Source organism: Haemaphysalis longicornis, unplaced genomic scaffold, assembly GCF_048455015.1.
Source record: "Haemaphysalis longicornis isolate Haplotype H1 unplaced genomic scaffold, Haemaphysalis longicornis Haplotype H1 scaffold_4, whole genome shotgun sequence".
Lineage (NCBI taxonomy): Eukaryota > Metazoa > Arthropoda > Arachnida > Ixodida > Ixodidae > Haemaphysalis > Haemaphysalis longicornis.
The window spans coordinates 71,595,583-71,619,320 of NW_027526361.1; the positions used below are offsets into that span (position 1 = coordinate 71,595,583).

The following is a 23,738-nucleotide window of genomic DNA, read 5'->3' on the forward strand; positions in this document are numbered from 1 at the left end:
GTGCCGGTGGCCACATTTGTTCAGGTAACGGCGAATAGTTCCTCTTGTTCTTGTTTTACTGTTTTCATTGCTACTCCTAAACCGACATCCCTTTCGACCATACAGCTGTCATCGTGTTCAGACACGCGTGGAGGTTTTTCCCGGCAGAACATTACGTAAAGGCGCGTAGGAGGTCCCCACTTGTTGTATTTGACGTCACTAAAGGGAAAAAAGAAAGAACGACTTGTCTAGGAAAAGGCTCAAAATGAGTTAGAACACCCAGGATTCTTTCCTGTTGAAGCAAACTTTAATACACGGACACTATTTTTTTGTGTTTCATTTTGCCGCTGCAAACCCACATGGCCACAACCCCGACATCGATCGCACGCAAATTACGCCGATCTCGCGCATACTTGTAGGGCGGAATTTGCACACAGCAAGTTGACGCTGATAACATTAACTACGTTTCTGTTTCGTCTGAACTGCATTAACTTCGGAAAGATATCAATGAAATAATGAGCTAACAGCGGCCTATTTCCCTGCTTGGCATCGCGTACGAGCGAACACTTTCGCTGTTGACGCGGTAAAACGTACGCAATGATCTAAAGAATGTATAAATTTGAGACTATTTCATGCAGGTAAATTTACTTTTAAATGAATGTTATGCTTTCTGGGTTCGATATTTTCTGACTTGCAGGTTTAAGGAAGGCTACAACCATCCCTAGGCCTAATGGCCCTACGAGGTTATAGCAAGCATTTATATATCACCTCAAGTACTGAAACTAACAAAACCATTGAGCTGTATTGCAATTTTCAACGCTTTAAAAATCGGCCACGGAGATAACTTTCTGACGAGAAATCTGAACTTGCTATAGTACCATCATTGTGTTAAATGCAGAATTTGGTGTTTTCATATACCGTTATTGATATGCGGCCCGAAGCGGCCCGTCCTACAAGGACGGCGGTGCTACAATTCTCAGTATATGATGGCAGCATGCGGCAAATCAGTCAGCTGGAGAGACTCGATCATCCAAAGCTTCAAAACAAACTCAATGCAACTAAGGGTGGTATTCTGAGTCCCTCCTCCACTCCATTTGCTCCCTCCACTCGGCTGAGGGTATAGATTCCGCAATGCTCGTGCGGGGATAAATCGATTTGAAGGATGGCTCTAGTGGAGGAGGGACTCTGAATACCAGGGTAAGTGCCGGCGCCGTTGGACGGTTTCTGTGTAGTTTGCTACTAAATAAAGTGCTGTCATTAATTCCCATGACAAAAAGAGCAAGCATTTCGCGAGCCCAGGCGGAGCAAAAGCTTCGCTCATAAAAGCAAATCATAAAAGTTTACGGAGAGAAGTTTAAAGACAGCTACACACTTCCATTAACCCTCAGGTGAAACTCGTCTGACGATTGTCGACCACCAACTTCGCAGCTCATCCCGCGTAAGAAGGAATCTCGTTCTAGGCGTTTATAGTGTTGTAATAAACGAGCCAGCGCTAAGCAAGATCTGTGTACGCGTTGCCCGGACATGCGTGTTTCCCTCTGCATAAACTATGAGGGACCGCGTGTATCAAAACGCCGTAGCAAAGGAATACATACAAAAAAACATGTCACCTACACGAAGTCCCCGCAAAAGAGCTTGCCCCCGTTTTAGTGACACCCTTCCTGAGAAAGACGTGGTATACGAGCTCGTAAGTATACGCACTTTGCAGCCGCCGCAATAGACGGCAGCCGCGACTGGCAGCGATAGTACAGTCAACGGGCGGGAAGGAGTTGGAGTCAAGAAGCGAGCCGGCGTGCACGCGCAGGAGACGACGACGACGACGGCGACCCGGCGACCGCGTGCAAAAGGCGCGCTCTCTTCAGACTGCGGGCACATCGCTGTGATTTACAAGCTCGACGGAGAGAGCGGAAACGTGCGGTAGCAGCGGCAAAAACAGGCACGAAAGTGCGCGTGTGCTTATGTTCAAAAAGACGCGGGAAAGAAGAAGAGGGGAGGGGAAAAACAAATAAAACAGTGCCTCTTCTTCCAAGAGCCATTGTTCGCCTCTGCTGTGGCGGTAAAAAAACTAACGGTGTCTCCCGTCAGGCGGCGCCAACGGAGTCGCTTTTTGGTTAATTGAAAACGGGAGCAGAGTTGGCAGGCCCCCCAGCCCACTCCTAAACAATGTGACTGCGTAGTGCTAGAAGAATTACTACTGCGGGGCTTGGGGATGGAAATAATCACTTCTGATGGTGTACACTATACGTGCGTGCTGAGGGATGAGCTCACCCTGAATGAAACTCCTCACTTACGAAGCTGACGAGCCGATCCCGGTCTTTTAGCAAGTTTCTCTCTCTCTCTCTCTCTCTCTCTCTCTCTCTCTCTCTCTCTCTCTCTCTCTCTCTCTCTCTCTCTCTCTCTCTCTCTGTGTGTGTGTGTCTCTGTCTCTCTGTCTCTCTCTCATACGTCTTCACCTATATCTCACAATTTCCTTCAGTGATCTCAGTTTCCCGTAATTCAAGCGACAGAGAGCGCTAAGGTGTATCAATGTCAACTGTGATTCCGCATTTCCGTCAAGTTGCGGCATAGTCACAGTATGTGCTGCAACTGTTTCTGACATGTGACACAAAAGTCCGGTGTTTATCTCGCCTCCTTCGACTCGCGCGAGCCGGAATTGCCTTAGCCGTTATATCTGGGTTTTTACTATGCTATTATCAAACCACAGAAGAGACAAAGCACCGAAGTTAAAGTTACCACTACATTCATTTGAACATGCTACACGTGTGTAGGTTATGAAGTAAACCCGACGTAACCAGTAACAAAAAAAAAAAAAATTGCCGTGGCAAAAGTTCGCCCCTTCTCAATCTTCGCTTGGTGATCAGTAAGGATGCAGTTTGAAACAGGGAGGCGTCCATCACCGACCATTCTCGTTTTTTTACGAGTGACCATGCGCGCAGATTGACGCCCGCGCCATTGACATTTAAAAAAGGCTTTAGAGGCGTGCCAGCGTCCGATTACTAAACCCCGTGAAATGCATACTTCCGTCATGCACGCACTTCCGCCCAAACGTATTCTGAACGCAGTGCTGCGCATTTGTCAAGCCATAATCCAGAGCTGCTTTCGCTCCCTCTTGAGACTCCGCCGCCCATGACAGCCGTGAACGGAGTTATCGCGGCGGCTTCGGCGCAGAACCCGTTTCAGACGTGGTCTCGCTGCAAGAGCGCGTCTACGATAACGAGGCGTCACAGACGATCGGGAGGCAATCGCTGTACGGCCGGCCGTTCCTCCATTAGGCCATTCGACGCAGCGCACACCCCATGTCAACCAGACTGATTAGCCGGCCCTCATACCTCTCGCCCCGTCCCCTTTCCCGGCGCGCAGGACCGATAGCCACGACTGCAGTCGCCCCGAACCTCCTTCTCCTGTCGTCATTGGTATTCGATTCGCGCAGGAGAGGACTCTCACTCGAAAAATATCTCGAATACCCGGTGAGGCAGAAAACAACAAAAAAGTGACACCAAGGAAAGCCAAAGAAGATTAACAACGCCGACGACTCGGTTTGTGGTGCAGCGGGTTTGCCCGAAAAAAGTCGACGCAGCTCGAGCGACTTTCATTGCCCGTGATATGTGATCCGGGGAGACTCCCGTAGGACTTGGTTGTTTGCATGCCTATCTTATTTTTGCTTCTTTTTAGCGGCAACTGCCTCTTTTGTGACATTCCGTTTATGACGCAACAGTTTTCATAGTTAGCGCGAATTTAATGTCGTCATGCGCGTTATGACGCGCAACTTCCTCTGTAAGATGAAACGATCTACGCCGCCACTCTGCCCACACTGTGATGTGCGAGAAACCTTCCAGCACCTGCTCTGCAAATGTGCACGACTCAGTTCTGAAAGAGCGTCCCTCGCAGTGTCTTTGGGACTGCCGCTTTCCGTGGACATTCAGATACAGGACGTTTTAGGACAACGGGTTTGCCCTAAACGTGCTTTCCGGGCTACAAAAGCTCTGATAGAGTCCCTGCAACGCACAGGTCTAGACCAGTCGCTGTGATTAACTCGCGGTTTCTATGCGCATCAAGTTCTTGAACATCATTGCCATCATCTTCATCACGTCATCAACTGGCGTAGGAACTTTGGCATTTTAGCCCGACTAACATCGCCAGCTACTTCATTAAAGATCGGTTCTCTCTCTCTCTCTCTCTCTCTCTCTCTCTCTCTCTCTCTCTCTCTCTCTCTCTCTCTCTCTCTCTCTCTCTCTCTCTCTCTCTCTCTCTCTCTCACCCCCAGCTTAAATTACCCGTGACCTCTTCCCTACATCTTTCTCAACATCACATCTGCAACGCTTTTAGAAATGTGGTTGATACGCTCGTCCGGCCCTTGAATTATGTGGCCACATGATGCCGGGGCAAAAATTACCGTCCCACAAACATCAGATGTCTCGGAGAAACTGCTCAAAATGTCGTTTTATCCCTCTCCGCTGTTCTTCAAAGTCCGCAAATTTCATCTTTGTTGACCTAACGTCCCACAAGCATAATCTTCGGCGTTCGCTGGCTTGCTTGCAGCCACACCGATTGGATGGGCACTTTGGGTGGTCATTTTGGATTGGATGGCACCAGAAGAATCTTTGGCGGCGAGAAAATCAGAGTCCGGTTCTGTGCTGGCGATAACTGAAACTTTCCCAGCGCTTCCAGCAACGAGGGAAAAAGTGAAAGCGTCTACCAGCACCGCTGCAGGCCTGCTTCAAAGTAGGTTTAGAGTACATGGGTTCTTACTCGAGTCTTTGAGTTCGTGTTTCAGTGTTAAGACTTGCATCATGTGCATAGCACTTGTATGAAGAAATACTATCGGTATTTGAGTTCCAAAAACCTCGTGTAAATGACGAGCAGCAGCAGGCAGTTTGTGCGCTGCAAATCCAACACTTTCTTTCAAGCCTGTAACAATTGCCACCAAAAGCGCGTTAACAATAAGGTCGCCCGGGAGAGATCTATTCATACAGACGTGTGAACATAAAATATGCTAACTTACAAGCTGCGAAGTAACTTCTCATTCGTCTACTGGAAGGTCAATAGCTGTGTTGTCATAATTTATGTCCAGGAATGGTTAAGCACCGCAATTATTCAAGATCTCTCAATCCCTATAGGTAGAAGTTCGCAAAATAAATAAAAATACCTGCTTATTTCCCAACTCTATTAGCATACCCACAGCAGAACCTCCGAGGCAGCCAACCGAACTTGTCAAGCACTCAAATTTTGCGCTGTATTTCCAGGTAAAATATGTACCCGCGCGTACTCCCTAGTATTTTCACTGGTATTTCAAAGGTTCATTACAATTTTACAGCATTACAGATAATCCAGCCGCAACGACCAGACCGTATACACAGGCTATTCGTATACAATGCAGGGGAGGCTGTGGTGAGGGTGGAGAGGGGAAGGAGGGGTCCGGCTGAGGGAAACCGCACAACGACCACGTCCATGAATGCAAGCAAAGCTTGACAAACGTCGCACTAACTGCCAACCCGAATAGACGGCGCGCAGGCAGGCCCATCCATTGAATACTTCACCGTTCGAGAACGCGCCGCCTGAACGCATTTCATCGAAGCACCGAACAGAAAGAGGCTACTAAGTGCCCGTCGCCCGATATAGAGCGCGCCAAAACCGTCGATGCTCTCGTAAACCGTTCGCAAATTTGCAAACGGTCCCATAAGCCATAACCGCATGCACACAAGGTGAGTAAAGACCGCACGGCCCGTCCGAATGTCGCGGAGTCCAGGCCGCATCGTGAGCGCGGGGTGGCGGCTCCGCCTGGCGAAGCCCCCGGGCAGTTTTCGACGATTGAGCCCAGCGGACCCACAAAGGACCCCCGCGCAGCCCCTCGAGGGTCTGCGCCCTCACTACAGCCTCGTTTGCCTCCGTCCCCTCCTAGGGCGAGCAGCGTTCGCTGTCCCCCCTCACGCCTCCACTGCCCTTGCTGGCTCCAGAGGCCATCCATGTGTGGCCCTCCGCCGAGCACCGCAGCACTGGCCCCCCACCCTCCGGCAGCACTGCGGCCCTTTTTGTATAGACGGCCACTTCTCACCGGCCCGGCAGGCCGGCACCTTTCAAACCGCCTCTTTCGCTACATTTGTGTTTGCGACTGAGCGCTGGACCACCGCAGGAAAGGTCATAATGAAGATGGGGACGATTCTTCGGGGAGTTAACAAAGCGGCCTACACGCATGTGCAAACACTGTTGAAGGTGCTGTGATGGACTCCGCTGGCGCCGGCTCCTTTGCTCTCGTTCGGAGCCTTCTTAACGCTTTCGGTTGAAGCCGCTGGTTCTAGCAAGTAGAGGCTTGCAATATGCTTTGTGAAACGGGGAGTTTGTGATCATTCTTTGTAACAGTTCATCTCGACCACTTGATGAAAGTTAAATACAATGAATAAATGCAATGTGTATAAGAGAAGAATTCGAGCTGTTAGCCCCAACACCACGTTCAGCGCGCTACTCAGCTGTGCGTTAGGAAAAGTCTCAGACTCGAAGCAGTGCTTCTTTATGCTCTCTCGTGTTAGGGTTCCATCGAAAGTTTGAAACTTTGGCGCATCACTGCTATCAAGTTAACTGTATCCATTACCTGCAGTGTGCAGTACTATTTGAGAGAAACTTGGAACTAAGCATGCAACAGCAACCGGGGAACATATTCACCGACACAAACGACTGTCCATGCTCTCTGTTGGTACTACATGGTGAAGAGGCAATAAAATGCAACCGGTCAGAGCAAAATCTGATAGCTGTGGGTTTCCCAGTAGAAGGTAAGCGAGCAAACCGGAAGTTCCGGAACACCATCACCGAATCACCAAAACGACACCGGTGACAACGACGTGAGGAATAAAACCGCCTCTTCGAAAATGTTTTAATTTGTCGGTTTTAGCTTTCGTTTCAACGTTGACTGCAAAGCACGCACTGAGAGCCTGAAACTCGGTACGCGATTGGACTTCAAGAATGTATATACAAGAAGTAGCTTACTCCGCTCCACTGACTTCTGCAATGTTCTACACTCTCAACTACTTTTAATATACCGGACAGATCCCTGAAAGACTGCAGAGCTTAGGGCAACGCAGGGAAACATCCCATTACAAACAATAGCTACAACTCACTCATAGCTACGTTACCATGCCGCGAATGAATGGAGAGAGGTGGACCGCGTTCTTTGAGGCATGCATCGAGGGGACGTTTTACGTTACGTTCACCGGATTTCGCTGCCTGTAATCACCACTGCGAACGTAGACGACGACACGGGACGGGGTGTGGGTTGCAAGCGAGAGACCAACCTGCGATGGCCATCCAGGGGTAGAAAGCGTTGGTGGGCGCCTGCGCGACGGCAGCCGCGGCGGCCGTGGTGCTTTGGCAGCACGAGGTCCAGGCGTCCGAGACCCTGGGCGCCGCGGCCGACGTGTCGAAGGGGCGCATCGCGTCGGCCGCGCGCGACAGCGAGCTGGAGGGCCAGGAGGCGGCCATGTCCTTGACGGCGCTGCCGAAGCCATTCTGGTCCTTGACCAGGCACTCGGTCTTGAAGGCTGCCCCGGCGTCTCCCGGGTACAGCTTGCAGGCCGCTGCTGCCGCGGCCGCGGCGGCCGAGCCGGCGTCGTACGAGGCGGGTGCTCCGGCGGCCGTCGCGGCGTCGTGCGAAGACGCGGCGCGGGCCGCGACGGCGGCGGCGGCGGCAGCCGCAGCGGCCGTGGATTGCGGGTACGGCGGCACGAGCAGGCCCTGCGGGAACCGGTAGGCCTGTTCCGCCGCGCTGCCCCCCTGGCCGTTGTAGAAGCCGCTCTGCTCAAAGTACGAGTTCATCATCTGGCGGCCGCCCTCGCTGCGTCTTCCGACATCGGGGCCGATGGGGCAATTTGTCTTTTTTTACGCTCCTCGTCAAGGTGTTGGATTAAAATCGCCCATGGCCGGGCGCTCGCCGAGACTCCAGCTTTGCGGGCCCCGGAAGGTTGGCCGCCGCCACCAATCAGCGCGCCCCCACGCCCCTCCACGGCCTCCTCCTCGCTCGCAGCCCTCCCCACCGCCGACGCCGCGGGCGCCTCCCCGCGGCTGCGTGGCGCAACTGCGCTCGCCGCCACCTGAGTGACAACGGCCCCGCTTCTTCGGCCTGCTGCTGCGGCTTCCACGCAGAGTCGGCGGCTTCGGCGTCGTGCAAGGCGCGGCTTAGCATTTTCGTCGTCTTTTTTTTTTCTCTCCACTATACGCGCAACTGGCTGCTTTCCACTCGGGCCCTCGCGGCTTCGTCTTTACCGCAGATGCGCGCAGGCCGACCTTGAGCCGTGCCTTCATCTCCGCTACATACCGCTCGCGTAGCAGGGCTGATAGGTCAATGAAAGCCTCTACTACTGGACGTGGCGGTTCCAACGTGGTTATATGTCCCCTCACAAAAATAAAGACCCACCCTCCCCCCGACTGCATTGGGAGGACCCACTCTGTTGGCCTTGTATTCATCCATCCAACTGAACGTAAAATTCCTAAAAAAAAAAAAAATCAAGTCAACGTACAATTCACCCTTCGTTCATCACTGGTGTCATTAACAGCTAGCTTGGAGGGATTATTTGGCGCATGATATGTAGGTTCCAGCCGGTTTAAAGCTGGACTGAAGCTTATTTTCCAAAATATCATCACTAGTCGCATTAAGCACTCCGGCACACGCAACCTCTTATCTGATGATTGGGCGAAGTCCACAGCCTTAGCTCATTTCCAAAGCTGGTAAGGAAGAGAAGACACCTTGAACTGTTCGCGGCTTCTATAGGAAATATAGCAGGTGCGTTATGCTGCGTCGCACTTGCTAACCAGGGGGTTTGATGCGACGTCTGAATACATCATTTGACGTTTCCCCATAGCATGACTGATAGCAGCTTTGTGCATGTGTTCTGAAACAATTCAGTAGTGCAAAGGCACTCGAATTTTCGTGTCGAGGTGTCAATGTGTCGTCAATTCTGATGTCAGTACGTTACCAAATCGACGCGCAAAATGAGCAAGATTATCATTACCCCAAGGCACTCTTCTTGCGGAAAATGCGAGCGTATTGATTAAAATATTACAAGAAATCCAGCAACATGGCCTACGCATTCTCAAATTCGGGGTGGTGGTAACGAGACAAGACAGTGTCTATAGCTGTGTCAGTGGCAGATTTGAACGCTTTCCCCCCCCCCCCCTTCCCCCGAGACGACATAAAATGCGTATCAATTACAGACCACTTGGCTCACAATGCCTTTTAATAAAAATAATAGTTATTAGTAACAATAACCACAATAAAATAATAATTATTATCGTCCTCTGCGCTATCACCATCATGATTACAAAAAAGAAATTCCCCCCTCCCCCTATCTATGGCGCGCCCACAAATCCGCTCCTCAACTTTGTAGTATTGTTTTCAGTACATTACACGCATCGATTCTGGCTTATTTTATTGCATAGCAGCAGAAATTATTTTTTTCGCCACGGAATTAAACATGCGTGTGCATCTATTATGTTTCTTATACACATTTAATTTCTGTCGCAAAACTGATGTGTTTATGGGTTTTATGATAGTCTTCTGCTTATCATAGGACTCACAAGGTAAGTAACAGTATTTGAAATTTGGTATTGCGGTGTCCTCCCCATTGACAAGTGCAGGGAAAACTTCAGCAGGTTCTCAGTGAATCAAGGTGGCATTTAATTTTAAAAGCTCAAAAGTTAGGGACCAGGCATTCCCACTCATGACATGACCGGTACACGCTTTGCTGGATCTTCAGAGAAACGGAATAAACAAATTAGGTTAGCACATTTCAAGTTATCATTAGGCTGTTCGTAACTGATGAAGCGAAAGACACCGTATAGCTATATATTTTCGATCGTTTGTCAGATTACAACCACACTTAATAACGCTGTTTCATTTTAAATGTTGTTAGCCACATCTCAATAGCAGAAAAAGAGAGAACAATTGCTTTTCACTTGCAAGTCGGGCAAATGAGTAATTCTGAGGAATTCTGATATTATGCGCCGTTAGCTAATTGTCCCTTCTTCACGTAAACCTAGAACATCTTTGTGGGTTTACCTTATTGCGCTTACTCATTAAACTAAATAAAAGAAACTCCGGTAACGCTTGCTTGCTCCCAGCCCCCATCTCCACAAATCTAAAGACGCAGAACTTCAACACCGATATAACGAATATAGACTTAACGAAATGCTAGGTTTTATAAAGTTCTTGCCTGGAAGCACGACTACGCTACATTTAAGTTCAACGGTATTCCTAGTTGTACATGAAGTTCTTTAACAGCCTAAATTAATAAGTTTAGTAACTATGGCATACACACGAACATTGCCTGCCACGCTGAATATTTTAAAGCATTGACATAATAACATTATTAATAATAACTGTTAAAATGATAAAATTTGTTTTCAGAATAACTCCGAATAATAAAATGAGGGCAGCGAAACTTACAGGGTAAAATAATCCCTTAAAATTTAAAGCCCCCTTTTAAAGAAAAAGTTGATTAAAATGCGAAGGTTTCTCCCATGCAGACCGGGTGAGAATGAAGGTTTAAAAAACCCAAACTATTTCGACCGTGTCGCAGTGGCGCAACAGAATAGACTTGGGATTATACCACGAGCGACCCAGGTTCGATTCTGACCAGGGGAAGCGTTTCTTTCCTGAGGCGCTTGATGCGCCTTCATTGTTCATCATCACCGTTTTGTGAAACCCGCTGTGTAAAGTTGACTTTCCTGCAGTGCGTTTTGGTAACATTTTGGTCGCTAGCCGCGAGGAATAAAAAGCTTCGCTTTAAAAACCTATCGCTTTCGTTCCAAAGATTCCCTTTGATGCCGGGCTTGTTAAACGCTTGCCTGTTTGGCAGACACATTATGATGGGAAGCCCTTATTTGGCGCGAACGACTCCGGTTCGCTGGCCACTTCGACCCTACTGCAACATCACCACAAGGTTGAGTGCTCGTAAAGCTACTTCGCTACCAGTTAGACGTGGCCAAGTAGTCTCATCACATACTCGAAGATCGATGCTATGTTATACCATGTTTCGGCGCCAAGACTGTGTTGGCTACTGAAGGTAATAATTGATGTATACATTGGTTGTAAGGTGCGTACGTCCGACGCATGCATATACCTTTTGAGTGAAATCAACAATTGATTTGAATTTCATCAGCTATTTACGATAGATTTCACACTTTAAAACCTTTTCGGAAGGTTAAGCGTACGACATCACCATTTCATAAGTTTACCGGGCCACCTAGCTTTGTTTTACGAAGAATGAATTCGTTGATTTGACGATTTGAACACAATTATTCCGTCTAGAACAGATATAGCGCAATAAATAATACTCTATATCCTCACTGCTGCCTTCTGATTAATGGGTAATGAATTTATGGCGGCCCGATCGAGATATTGACCACGTAATAGACACTCGAAGGGTTTTAGTTGATTTGATAATTTGAACAAAATTATCCCGTCTAGAACCGATATAGCGTTATGAATAAGCCCGTATATTCCCATTGTTGCCTTCTAATTAATGGGTAATGAATTTATGGCTGCCCGATCAAGATATTGACAACGTAAATGAGACGCGAAGGTAAGTAATGACATAACAGGTGAGCTTTCGAAGCTTTGTTATAATTGTCGCAACACTTGTTCATTGGGTATATTAAATTAAAAGAATCCCAATTTTCCGGTATCATGCTTCGAATGCAGTATACAACAAATTACTTGCAAAATACGAACGCCAACACTGCCTGTAAGAATAAACACATGAAAATATAGTAAAAATTTCTACTTAAAAACCTGGGTTTGAAGGAGAAATATGAGTCATATTGACGTCTTTAATGTCTGTCAGGGCAATGCTTCACGATCAGAAACACACCATGCAAAGCTAGCTAGGGACCGCTTTTAATAAACGCCCTTGGTTGGTGTATTCGCCTCTTCCTCAAAGCTATAGCGAACACGCAACTTTACATTCAGACAATGTAATGAAGAGAAAAAAACCAAATTTGATCCTCATGAAACTTTTGGTTGTAAAGAATCTGTATTTTCTATACTGTATGCCGAAATACTGTCGAGTGCTACTTTTAAATGGCCATCAATCGCCGTTAGACTAGGGCAGTTGCGTCAACACACTAAAGAGTATAAGAATAAATAGCGAAAGCACGTAAGAAGTGCGAGAAAATTAAAGTAAACAACAAGCATCACGATGTTGAAACCGCATTCTCCTACGATCAGTAATTAATTATTTTTAGCTATCCATAGCAAAAAAGGTGCGTATTGCAGAATGTGTGTCCTTTCTTTTGGCTTTATCGTGGGAAACTGTTTTCGAGCGGTGTGATAGGGTACTCAAGAAAACAAGCGCTGGGAACCAGAAAACGAGAAAATCAAACACGGTCATGCAGCTTATAAGCTTCACTTAGACCTCAACTCCAGTCTAGAGCTCACTCAACCACAAGCTCGTGACGGACAAGTTGAAGCCCAACTCCTCGTCCTCACGCAATATAAGGATGATAAGCGCTGCCACAAATACAATTCAGTGCTCTATATACAGTTCTCTATAGAGAAATAGAGTGGTCTATAGTGAAATTCCCTGCGCTTGCACCTCTTCATACGGCTGTCTTTGACTGAACCTAGCTGGCTCCAGCACAGATGTCTTACAACACCTTTTTAACAGCGGATCTGTTCTATGGCCGACCCTGACGACAGTCTACGCTGGTATCGTGACAGGCTCTCTGGGATAGGGTTCGCCGTGGCGCGAAAACAGGTTTCTAATATAGAAACAGAATTCATAAAAAAAGGCTCACGGGCCTTCATATCTTGATGCAAGACGGCTTAAATTGCCCCTTAAAAAGACGTCTTCTCAGCAAGGCACTTGTGTTTAAAGCTGCAGTCGACTTTTAGGAGATCGGTGTAGCTTGGTCTTCGCAAGCTGTGTTTTTGTAGCGTGAGCTACACTGGCCGAGGTTGAGCAGTTTCGCGTGGCTCCTGGAGAGCCGTGCTGCGCATGCGCGAGGAGCAGTGACGTCACACGGCGCACAGAACGTTGCTCGCTGCCCGGTGTCTCCCACCCACCCCACGGGCCCAGCGTCTTCGCTGCCCTCCGTTCCGCACGTGGCGGCCCGGTCCACTTGATGATCATGAGAGGGGTGGCCGGGCGTGGAACAGTTGACTCATGCGTCGCAGCCAAACCGGCGTGCGCCTGTGGAACCAGCTTAGCTCTGTGGCGATTGGTGACGCTGCGCCGGAGCCGCTTGACACATATACATGTGTCACATAATGCGCATACCGCGTGTGTATCATTGAACACAGCAGTAAGCATGAAGATCAAGCTAATCCTAGACAACCAGGAAAGCTAAGAATAACCAGCTGAACCTTAGCTCACGTTACGTATATCCTGGCATACCCAAGCTAAGCCAGTGCTATTCTTTTTTTTTTTTTTTCACATTGTGTGTTGCACAGTGAAGCATAGCCATCCACTGGGGATTACAGAAAAAGGCGCAAACTCCTGCGTTGTCGAAATTATCCAAAAACAAATTATATGACAATTAGCTACTAAGACAACTCTTCCGTTACTTGAAGTTCAATTTACATGTCATAATCAATTACCGTAACGTTCCGAGCGAACGCCCTGCCCCGAAACATCGCCCACTCCATATTACGGGTGAAATATTCAATTTACTCAAAGACCCCAAAGACCGCTCACCTCCTAAAATCGCCCTATAGGTTCGATGCCTTCAAAAGCCCAAAGAGCTCCCTCTGCGAAAACGTCCCGCGGCCGCGAACACCTCCAAGTCTCGATTTTAAACAAAAGAGACACAACCTGTCCGACTTTTTTACTTGATATCTCCGCAATTTTGGTTGGCGGTGCGGCCACTTTTTTGTAGTTTTTCGCTCCTGACCCAAAAGTTCACCCATCCTGTATTTCTCGCTTGATATCTCTTTAGTTTGAGTGGACGTTCCTTCGGAACTTTACGGGTAGTTCACGGGGAAGTTGTAGACGTTACAGAACTACTGTCTGCTGTCAACGCACGACCGCCTACGGATGGCGGATGTTGACAGGAAACGGCTGCAACTGTTGTTTCACTGGAACTATCCGGGAACTAATTATATGACAGTTAGCCGCTAAGACGATTCTAATATTGTGCACCCCTGCTTTGCTGGCCATCCTTCTTCAGATAGCGGAAGGGCACTGAAAATTTTCGTGAATTTATGTTCGTGTGATATTGCCTCTCATCAATGATTTGACGTCTGCGTATAATGGTGGGTCTCCGTCATGCACGGCGAATCCGGCAAATGAGCTCGCTGCTGATGCGCCGTGTGTGTGTCTTCTTCTCTGCGTCCCGTTAATTCGCGCCGCTATGCACGTTTTAAAATGCACCAAACAGTGCAGTTTCTTCCCGTTCTAAGATATAGCTCTTCAAGCTATTGAGGGGATAGAAGAAAAGCCACAGTCCATTTTAAAGGATTTTTATCCCGCACTTCTCCTCGCGCAAAGGAGAGGTGGGATGCCACACCTCCTTACTGCCAAAAGACGTGAGAATGACGATCTCAATCACCATGGTGGCCGTCATAACCTTAGTGAGAAGCGTGGTTATGGCCCTGCCCTCACTCTGCTCGTGAGAGGCAGCCAGCGAAGGCCAAAATGAGGCGTGTGAATGGTATCCTTCCATGTGAATGCTATTTGTTCACTATCTGTGTGCCGAGATAACAACTGCAACTCTTGACCAGCGCGAAGGCTCCCGTCGCTCCGCGATGATCAAAATCAGGAACGTTCTTTCTCCTTCACATACGAATTTATTCTGTCGTGAGCCAAGTCACCTAAAGAAAATCCCGGGAAGTCTCCACAAACGTACAATCTGGGGAGGGGGCGAAGCATGCAGTGTGTAAGTGTATTCTTGGCGTCATGGCATTTTCGCCCACGGAGATGAAACCATTGGGGGGTAGAGGTATACAGCTTTGCTGTGAAAGTCTCTCGTCTTTGAAGCACGAAGCTCTCTAGCGCGAGGCGTAATTGAGTGTCGCGGGTTTTTTTTAGTACGCGCTTCGAAGCGCTCCAGAGCGAGGCGGAAACGAGTGTTGCGGTGTTTCCGTCCCGTGACTGCATGAGACAACAATTAAAACGACGAGAGGAGACGCCAACAGCCCCAGCCCCTAAGGGGCTTCGCCTCTAATACTGGAGAAGTGAACAGACTTTTCGTAGGGAATAAAACATATCCTTTTGATGCAAACAAGTAGGAGAAGCCGGTTTTATTTTGCGCCTCTCGTTAGCCTCAACAAGAGTTTTTCTTGCTCTGGAGCAACACTGTGATCACTGATATAAAATGTGAGCCAGACTCATGGTCGTGTTAATTCTTGTAATGGTTGGTGCGATTGGCAGACGGTTTGCCCTCAGCGGTGTCACGTTTCTCGGGGAGAACCCAGGTATATGCCAACATAAGCCAGTGGCTAGAGGGGGCCTATAGGCTTCCGGAAGGTGAACACCCTTTCGAATCTGGCCTACAGCCTTTGGTAACCGCCATGGTTTCTCTTCAGTCGACTGCAGACAGTCGCGACTCGCGAGTAAAGCTGCTGTCTTTCTCGATCCATCGCTATTAGAAATGCCTGTGGGTATGCATCAGCACAACACAGATGCATGACCAATCGATATTATCCTTAAGGCTTAGCAGGCAAATGGCGAGGCTCCTTATATGACTCGTGAAATATAGTCTGCACTGTCAGATTATGCAATGCAAGAATGGAGCACAACATTTCATCATAATAGCACAGATCCTATGTTAACATGTAACCGTACGTTTATCCTCTGCATTGGTAACTTTGTTTCACCGAACCTACGTACCGGAGATGTAAACTGGTAAATCCCCTTCACGGACATAATAAGAGCGATGAGCAATGAAGCCCAATTTTACCGATGTATTCTTGTAAAACCTGTAAAGCTAGCTTATCCGCACAGCTGCTCTTTGTCAGGGAGCTATTTCGAGCGCTCATGTGCACTCACTGAGTGAAGCATGGAATAAAAGCGTTGAAAGTACTCTCTCGTACGCTAACCACACGAGTTAGGCTGTGCAGCCAGCTTTGAACGCTGGGCACTAAGTGTGGGAAAACTAGTTCTACAGATCAAGAAACCAAAAAGTCTGTAGGGGCACGAATTTAGCCGTACCATAGTGCAACCCTTTCGAATACAAACGGGGCTCGTTGGCTGAAAATCAGTTCTGCTGCATTTTGGTGAGCAGGTAGAAGGAGAAAAAAAGTTACGATGCAGTGAGGTTGCATTGTGCAAACTGAGTTGTCACTTCAGCTGATTACACTGGAAACAGAACACTGAAGGGCAGCTTCTGGACTTCACAAGAAGTGTGTGGACCCGCAGATTACATGGATATGAACGGAGATGACAACACCAGTGTTGTTCTCCGTTCGTCCTCGCTTATGTGCCACCGTTTAACTAAGGATGCCTAGTACATACCAACTCGATCCCACCCTGCCCATAAGTAGGCTTGCCTGCAGCAACTAATGCTGTGCAAAAATACTTTATGGGCTCGGAAGTCATGCTTTTTTTTTCTCTCCACTGCATTAGGGAACGAGATTATACAAACCAATAGTTATCAGTCAAAAAACAAAAAAAAACAAAAAAAAACAAAAAAAACAAGCTTCGCAACCTAAACAATAAAATTCTGAGAATACTGCTAAACAAGCTCACCGAAGAATTTATTATACGGCAGTCAGGGAAGCAGGCCTCATTCTTTTAACTGAATTGCCATTGAGCGTGTGCACATGCTTCTGGGCAGGAGCAGGGTTGTTCCACACTTTACCCTGGCGTCGGGCTTTACACATCTGAAGCTGCGAGTTCCACCACACTTGCACGCGTTGATATATGGGATATGCTGCGAAGCATGCCCAGTCGGCACTCGTTCGGAACTGTGTACTCTGGTTCGCGCCACCTCGACAGTCGTATCTATCACATTCACCGCTTGGAAGTGTTTAACGTGATCAATATAGTTACTCAAAAAGCATCGCCACACCACTGAGTCGTCCCGAGGTTGGTATTTTGGTTTGTTTCTTCTAGCAAGTGGTGTGCCAAACGATGGGGCCTGTTCCTGGCAAAGTGTTCAAGCTGAAATTAATTTGAGCTCAACCCACTCCGCTAAAGAGAAGTAAAACCCTATCACATCAGTCTACGACATTTTACTCACCTGTTCTTAGCCAACACTATATCAATACGCATCTAAACAAAGATAACGTGTGAACAACATAACTCACTTTGTTTTCTATGCCATATTCAACAGAATATCTCGCACGAGGTAAACAGTGTTTGGTACAAACGACGAATATATAACAATACTTCGCTTCATTGTTCTTACAACTCCACACGGCGAAGGAAGAGTTTATTAAAGCGGCTAACGCCCTCGAGGGCGTAAGAGATTCAAAAGCAGCCCGCATGCCTTTCCTGGTGCTCCGTGCCAGAACTAAATCTGGAGTCACTCTTTAAAGGCCATAAACGTGTCATGACCTTACAGAATAATAAACAACCCGTACGGAAACCGCACTGTGTGAGGCGTGCTATAAACGCCTATAAACATACGCATAGATACTCTGCATACTCCAGGGTCCGTCGCTGATGGGCGCAAACACATTTCTCGGCGAAGCTAAAACAATCTATAAGTTGGTGCGTATAAATGCTTCACGTACACACTGGGGGAAACAGAACAGCCCTGCGGGAGGCCTAAGCAAAAAAGAAAAATAAAGAAGAAGAGCGGTCGGCCGAGCCTCTGTGCGGAGCCCGGAACTGGCTTGTAATAACCGCCGATGTGGCAGGCCATAAAACACGGCACTTTAAGTCACTTTCATTGCTCATCGCGACCGGTGTCGCATTAATGGCCCTATCTTGGCCCCGGCCGCGCAGGGAGTACGGGAGGGAAAGTGGTGCAGCAGAGACGTATACCAACGAAAGAGGGAGACGCAAAAAAGTAAGGAAGAAGCAAAAGATATATTTAAAAAAAAGGGAAGCGGAACACGTTAAAAAGACGGAGCGCCAAGGACGCGGCATAACGGCTCTGACACTTCGGCAATGGCTTCCGATTGGGCCCGCCGTTTGAGAAAGCGACCGTATGCATGTGCCCTTCAGTGGCTGCCGCTTGTGTGTGCTTTTCGGCGCCCAGTTTCGAAAATGGTGTCTTTTCGCTTTTGTCATTCCCCGTGTGGACTTTTTAAATGATGGCATAAAAGGAGTTACATTCATGTATGGCGTTAACTGCACCTTTAGCCGGTACCTAGAATAGAATAGTTAAAAACAGTAGTCAATTGACGATGGGGATTAGGAGCCCTTCGTTTTGTTATAGTACCACGACTGAGCTGGAATAGCAAAATGACAGTTGTCCTGTCCGCGATGTAGTCGTCGAGAGCCCGGAATACAAAGACGAATAAAGCGAGTAAGCCCCGTATCCCTGACCTCTCCCAATCAAGCTTTCTAAATGACCCATCTGGACATGCTGTGAATAATTCCGGTGAGATGGTGTCTCTCGTTTGATAATTTTCCTCCTAGAGAACTTCCCACTCTTCTTATGAAGGGTTATCGTGCTCGTACATTTCTTGTATATGTCCTCCAAGAGCACTATGTCTGGCTCCTCTGCTCCCTGTCCCCTCTATGCTTCCATTTTTCTGCAGTGGTTGCTGCTGAACCAAAGGCCTTTTTATATTCTATGAATACCATGCAAAAAAGTTCTCCATTATCTGGCTGATGGAATTATTCTGATGCAGTGTTCAGTAGCCTTCCCTAATCCAGGCTGCTTCCTAAGTTGTTCCAAACCTGGGGTGTCATGCAATTAACTACCATGCTTGTAAACAACTTATGATGCAAAGGAGAGTAGGGTGATGAGCCTGTAATTCTTAAGCTTTGTCGTCACCCTTCTTGTGAATTACAATTGTTTTAGTATTTTCCCGCGTCAGTCCAACCTTCAATGACCGGAGGCGTTCTGAGAATAATTTGATAGTTTTCCAGGTGACAACATCAAGTCCAGAATGTGAAGGACTACTGCCTGGGCGGGAACGTACATTTGAAACAAACAAGAGATGTCGACCACCCCTAGAAATTGTTCGTGACGTTTCGGCTTCCAGCACGAAAGCCTCGTTCACAATGAAAGCGAACCAAGAGAGAGAGAAAACGCCTTTATTTGTCCGGCAGATATGACGCGGCCAAACGTCGCGCTGGACGGTCCCTTGCCATCAGCTACCTATTCGCACCCAGCCTCCGAGGAGACGGTGCTTTTGGCCGCTGACGCTCAAGGGCTTCCAACACTTGCTGGACGACCTTACGCTGGGCGTCGTAGTCCTTGCTAACTACCGCACCGGCCAGGTGCGGTGGTAACGTTTCTGTAGTACCTTCTTTCACGTTACAGTTCCACAGGATGTGAGCCATCGTGGCTGTGTCCTTCTCACACACCGCACACACGCGTCACTGGGATACACTTCCGGGCATACGTGCTTGGCTATCACTGGTGTTCAAACCGCGTGCGCTTGTAGCTGTCGCAGCGTTACTGCTTCTTGCCTGGTCAGCTTATGATGGGGCGGCGGAAACACCCGCCTGCTATCCCGATACCATTCCAGTGTGTCTTTGTACGAGGTGAGCGGTATCACATGTTTTCCGGACTGATACCACTGCTTGAGCAATCGCTGCAAAGAGCGTGCGCAGATTGGGTTTAGACTTGCGTCATTACAACTAACCGTTTAGATGTGGTTCGCTTGATTAGCGATTCCAGACGTAGTCGTGATGCTGTCAATTTTTCAGTTGCGACGATTATCGCGTTAATGCGCCAAAAATTAAGCGGAACAGCGCGTTAACGGCCGCGTATACGTTAGTGGCCAAGTGCATACCACTTGGAAAGTTTCTCATGCAGACGTGCCTCGGGAAAACACCTCTGACGCACTCGTAGCACCCGTTCTCAATTAAGCTGGGTATTTTCGCTGAATGCTTCACTTTCTAGAGGGTTAACCAGCTGCCTCAGCGACTCCTGGACCACTGGGAATGGGTGGGATCCTAGAGTCAAGCTTTGAAATATATTGCCTTCGCTGTCCAAGGGATTATGACAATGGGAAATCTTCTGGCATGCTGAAAATTGCAATACACTGTCTATTCATTCATGGTCAGTTTCCTATTGATCCCGGAGCGACAATTACATCCCATCGCAAGATACTGTTTAAGTCAACGCCATCACAGCGCTTGAACGTCTCTTCTAGTAAATATATACAATATCTAGGTTCTGAATTGGAAAGAAAGACCAATTGTCCGTCAGTTTCCCGCGTTAGTATGTGCCACATGGGTACAGTTCACGTGAGCATGATGAGACACTGGCTTGCTGTGTGGCGTACGACGTGATCCGGAACTGCTCTTTTCACCGTTTAGAAGGCATGCACCGAGTAATGTGGATATTACTGCAGAATTTTCAAACACGTTGAATTGAACTCGACATGAACACCTATAGAAATCAAGACATTCTTCGTAGGCTTAGTTTTTATATGTGTAATTATAATGAAAATGACTGCAGTTAATTTCATGTGTGAAGTGCCAAAACTGAGGGCGGTATTTCCTATTCTATCGAGTGGTTGTTTCAAAACTCTCACCGAAAACGCTGAAACGAAGTTGCTGTGCCGACTCGAGACCTGTAACGCTTCATTCGGCACGCCCCGAACCCAACGCCCGAGCCATTGTTGTCCACGACTGCAACACCTCACCCCCATCCAAAGAGCAAAAAAGTGCACAACTCCTCAGCTTAGCACTTTATGCAGTGGCGCGAGGAACCGTATTTACAGACCCAAACAACACGCTCGAACTTTCCCACGTTTCTAAATCGAAAAAGGCGCCGCAAGAAAACTTGGCACTGCCCTGTCAAAGTGCACAAAAGAAGTTTCAGCCGTAATCGGCAACCAAGCCCAACGAATGGGCAGCCGCGGGTCCCTCGCGGAATGTTTCAGCCATGCCTCGCAGTCTTATAACAACCCCGAGGAGAGGCCGCCGTGTGCTCGGAATGAAAACTGTTGCCCATCGCTTACTTCTTTTCCGCTCGCGGAGTAACCGAAAGGGTGAGACCGCAAGACAAAGCAATGCCAAGCAAAAAAGGGCGGAAAGACGCAGGAGAGCGGGGGCCATCTTAGAATGGTCCAATCCACGCTGGTCGTGGGAGCCAGGGAAGAAAAAGCAGAAGGGAAACTCCTCTGGAAGGGTGGAGTGGGGAGGACGCCTGCTGGGTTGCCGACGGGCTCTGAGGGTAGCGGGGGAGAGCGAGGCAGTAGGCTCGACCACGACCGCACGAGCCCGAGCCAGAAAGGATTCGGCCGCGGACTATCGATCCACGCGCGTGGATGCTTGCTCGACCCGGCAGCTTGAGGAGATCGCAGAGGGGGGAGGAAGCCCGACGCCGGCGTTGAGGGAGGCAGCCACTAGCCTCCACTCAATGGAGCGGACTCTTTACGGAACGCGTTGTCCATCTTTGGGATAACCGGACAAGCTGGCTCTTATACTAGAAAATGTTTAAACAATTACAATGAAGATCCCATATGCGGGGTCAAGAACAGCTTCGTTTACCGCCTCCCCATGAATTGAGGGCACACAACACGCTAACGATTGGTTCACTTATTCACGGAGTTGACGCTTGCAGTGGGTATGAAGCAAATGGTACACGAAAAATATCGCTATAGAATTCTGGAAGGATGTCTGGGTGTTGTGGGACGGCCTTGAGTTTCAGCCTTCTTTAGACCCGCGAATTTAGTTAGGGGCTTAGGATATATGGAGTGGTGTCGTATTGAGCATTTGTATAGTTTACCACTCACGGCACACTTTAGCCGAACTTATCGCGATAATTACGTTCCGCACAAATTGGCTCACAGGACTGAAATAAAAGGCACCGGTGCGGCCTTCTCTAATGCGGTAATCGCTATAGAATATCGTCATGCTTATTATAGGAGGAACTGAGTCATTAGTTGTAGTTGCACGGATGCTGAGCCTGCAAGCGACTTTCTGTTCACACGAGTGCAGCCACAGAAGATGCGGATCACCAGAACGGACAGAACTCCATCAGTCTAACAAGCTACCAATGAGTGAGCTTTACCACCTCGTATGGCGTAAAATCCGGTTATCTATTTCAGCATCTCTAATGTGCCCCGAAATTTCCGGAAATGCGTTTTTTACGCTCACGCCCCAGCAAACGCGATGTGCGAAGCGTCATGGCGCCCCTCCGTGCGCCCATCCACATCCCTCCGCGGCATCAGCGTCGTCGGGCCACGCCATTCTTTCCTTTCGCCAATGCCCGCGTAAAAGATATCTACTGCGCACCTCCTTCACCGCGCGGGACGGCGCCCAGAAGCCCGGGCCCCGGACGACGCAGTCTACATACCAATGGCGCATTACCGTTATGGACATATCGATTCAGCCGAATCATGCGACTCGGGCTCTGTCCATATAAACACGGATAGCGCGGCAGGGCCGCCGCGAAGCCAGAGAGCGCGTATGTGCGTGCGGGAGTGGGCGCTGTAGGGAGAGGCTGGGACCTCGTTGGGAGCCGTTTGGAGGAGACGAGCAGTGTATTTGAGGGAGAGTGCGCCACACTGCGTTCCTTCGACTGCGCAGCACGGCCACCGCATCCCGGATGCAACGACACCCGAAACGAGAGGCCGTGCTCTTTTGAAGAGCGATGCGCACTCCACTGTATCACGTTGCCCGCTCCACGGCAACAGCGAGCGCTCTTCTCTCGAAGAGCCCTGTTCGCTGCTGTGTTGATCGGAGGAAGAACTGCGGAAGGGTTTTGCAGAATCGAAGATATGGCCGCTATACTCCATAGCGGCCGCGCAGAACGTTGGTCTTCATGGGCGCTGTATATACGCACTGAACTCGGGTTGAACGAGGTGATCTCTTACCTACTCTTCGGGGTTTACCTGATGTTTTTAAAAAAATTGCGAAACAGAGAAATTGCGAAAAGGGCGATCGCCCCCCCCCCTTCTTCCCCCTCCAAAGAGGTCCTCAGCTTCTTGTTTTTTTTTTTTTTTTTTTAAGCGCCCCATTTGAAAAACCAATGTGTCGCTAAGTGATTTGTGCAGAAGCGGGTTACACTGCATACGCGCACACGCCGACATGGTTATCACCTCCTCCGAAGAACTGGTGCAAGGAGGGGAGCGGTTCTTTATTCGCCACCTCCTCAAAAATCGCCCCTCCCCCCCAAAAGCAATCTCTGGGACCGCTGCTGGTGTACAAGAACCAGCCATAGCCAAACTGTCGATTGTACTAAACATACACCAAAACATCCGAAATTTCATTGCGTTTACCGGCTATCAAGCAGAATACAGGTTCAACAGAATAGCATCTAATGTGCCGCATCCTAACATAATTAACAAAAGAATTTAGGCGAAGACACTTTCCGCCATATCAGGTGGTGTAGAAACTTCTCCCTCTTACGTGTTTATACACGTTACGCCATCGATCGCCACCAGAAAGATGAGGTCCCTTCTGTGAGGTAACCGCGGAACGAGACCCATGGTGGCATTAATCATAACGTGAGGCAACCACGACGCGCAGCACTCTGCGTGGAACGGTTTTTCCAACGTCGAAACATCATCTAAATCCTTCCTAAACTGCCGTTGTACCGTAACGCTTAGAGCTTTCATGCCCGTGGTACGTACAAAAGTACAACAAATGTTGCAGACTGCCTGTCAAGAACCCGAAGTTGTGAAAAATTTGGAATGCAAAGCCGAAGAGGCTGGAATTGCTTGCTGCCACCATCTTCACAGTAAAAATATTCAGGGA

At 48.5% G+C, this 23,738-nt stretch overlaps 1 protein-coding gene across 3 annotated transcripts in view; it reads right to left on the bottom strand.

Moving 5' to 3' along the window:
• The window catches only part of LOC144178906 (homeotic protein ultrabithorax-like), a 394,614-nt gene that overhangs the window by 90,380 nt on the left and 280,496 nt on the right, over nt 1-23,738 (bottom strand). For 2 of the 3 annotated variants that reach the window (XM_077707047.1, XM_077707045.1), the window contains exon 1: nt 7,263-7,909. The exons of the other annotated variant lie outside the window; for it this stretch is intronic. In XM_077707047.1, the coding sequence (XP_077563173.1) occupies nt 7,263-7,785 (523 nt within the window). In that variant the 5' untranslated portion in view covers nt 7,786-7,909. Of the gene's footprint in view, nt 1-7,262; nt 7,910-23,738 lie in introns of those variants that run through there. 3 annotated transcript variants of the gene reach the window in all.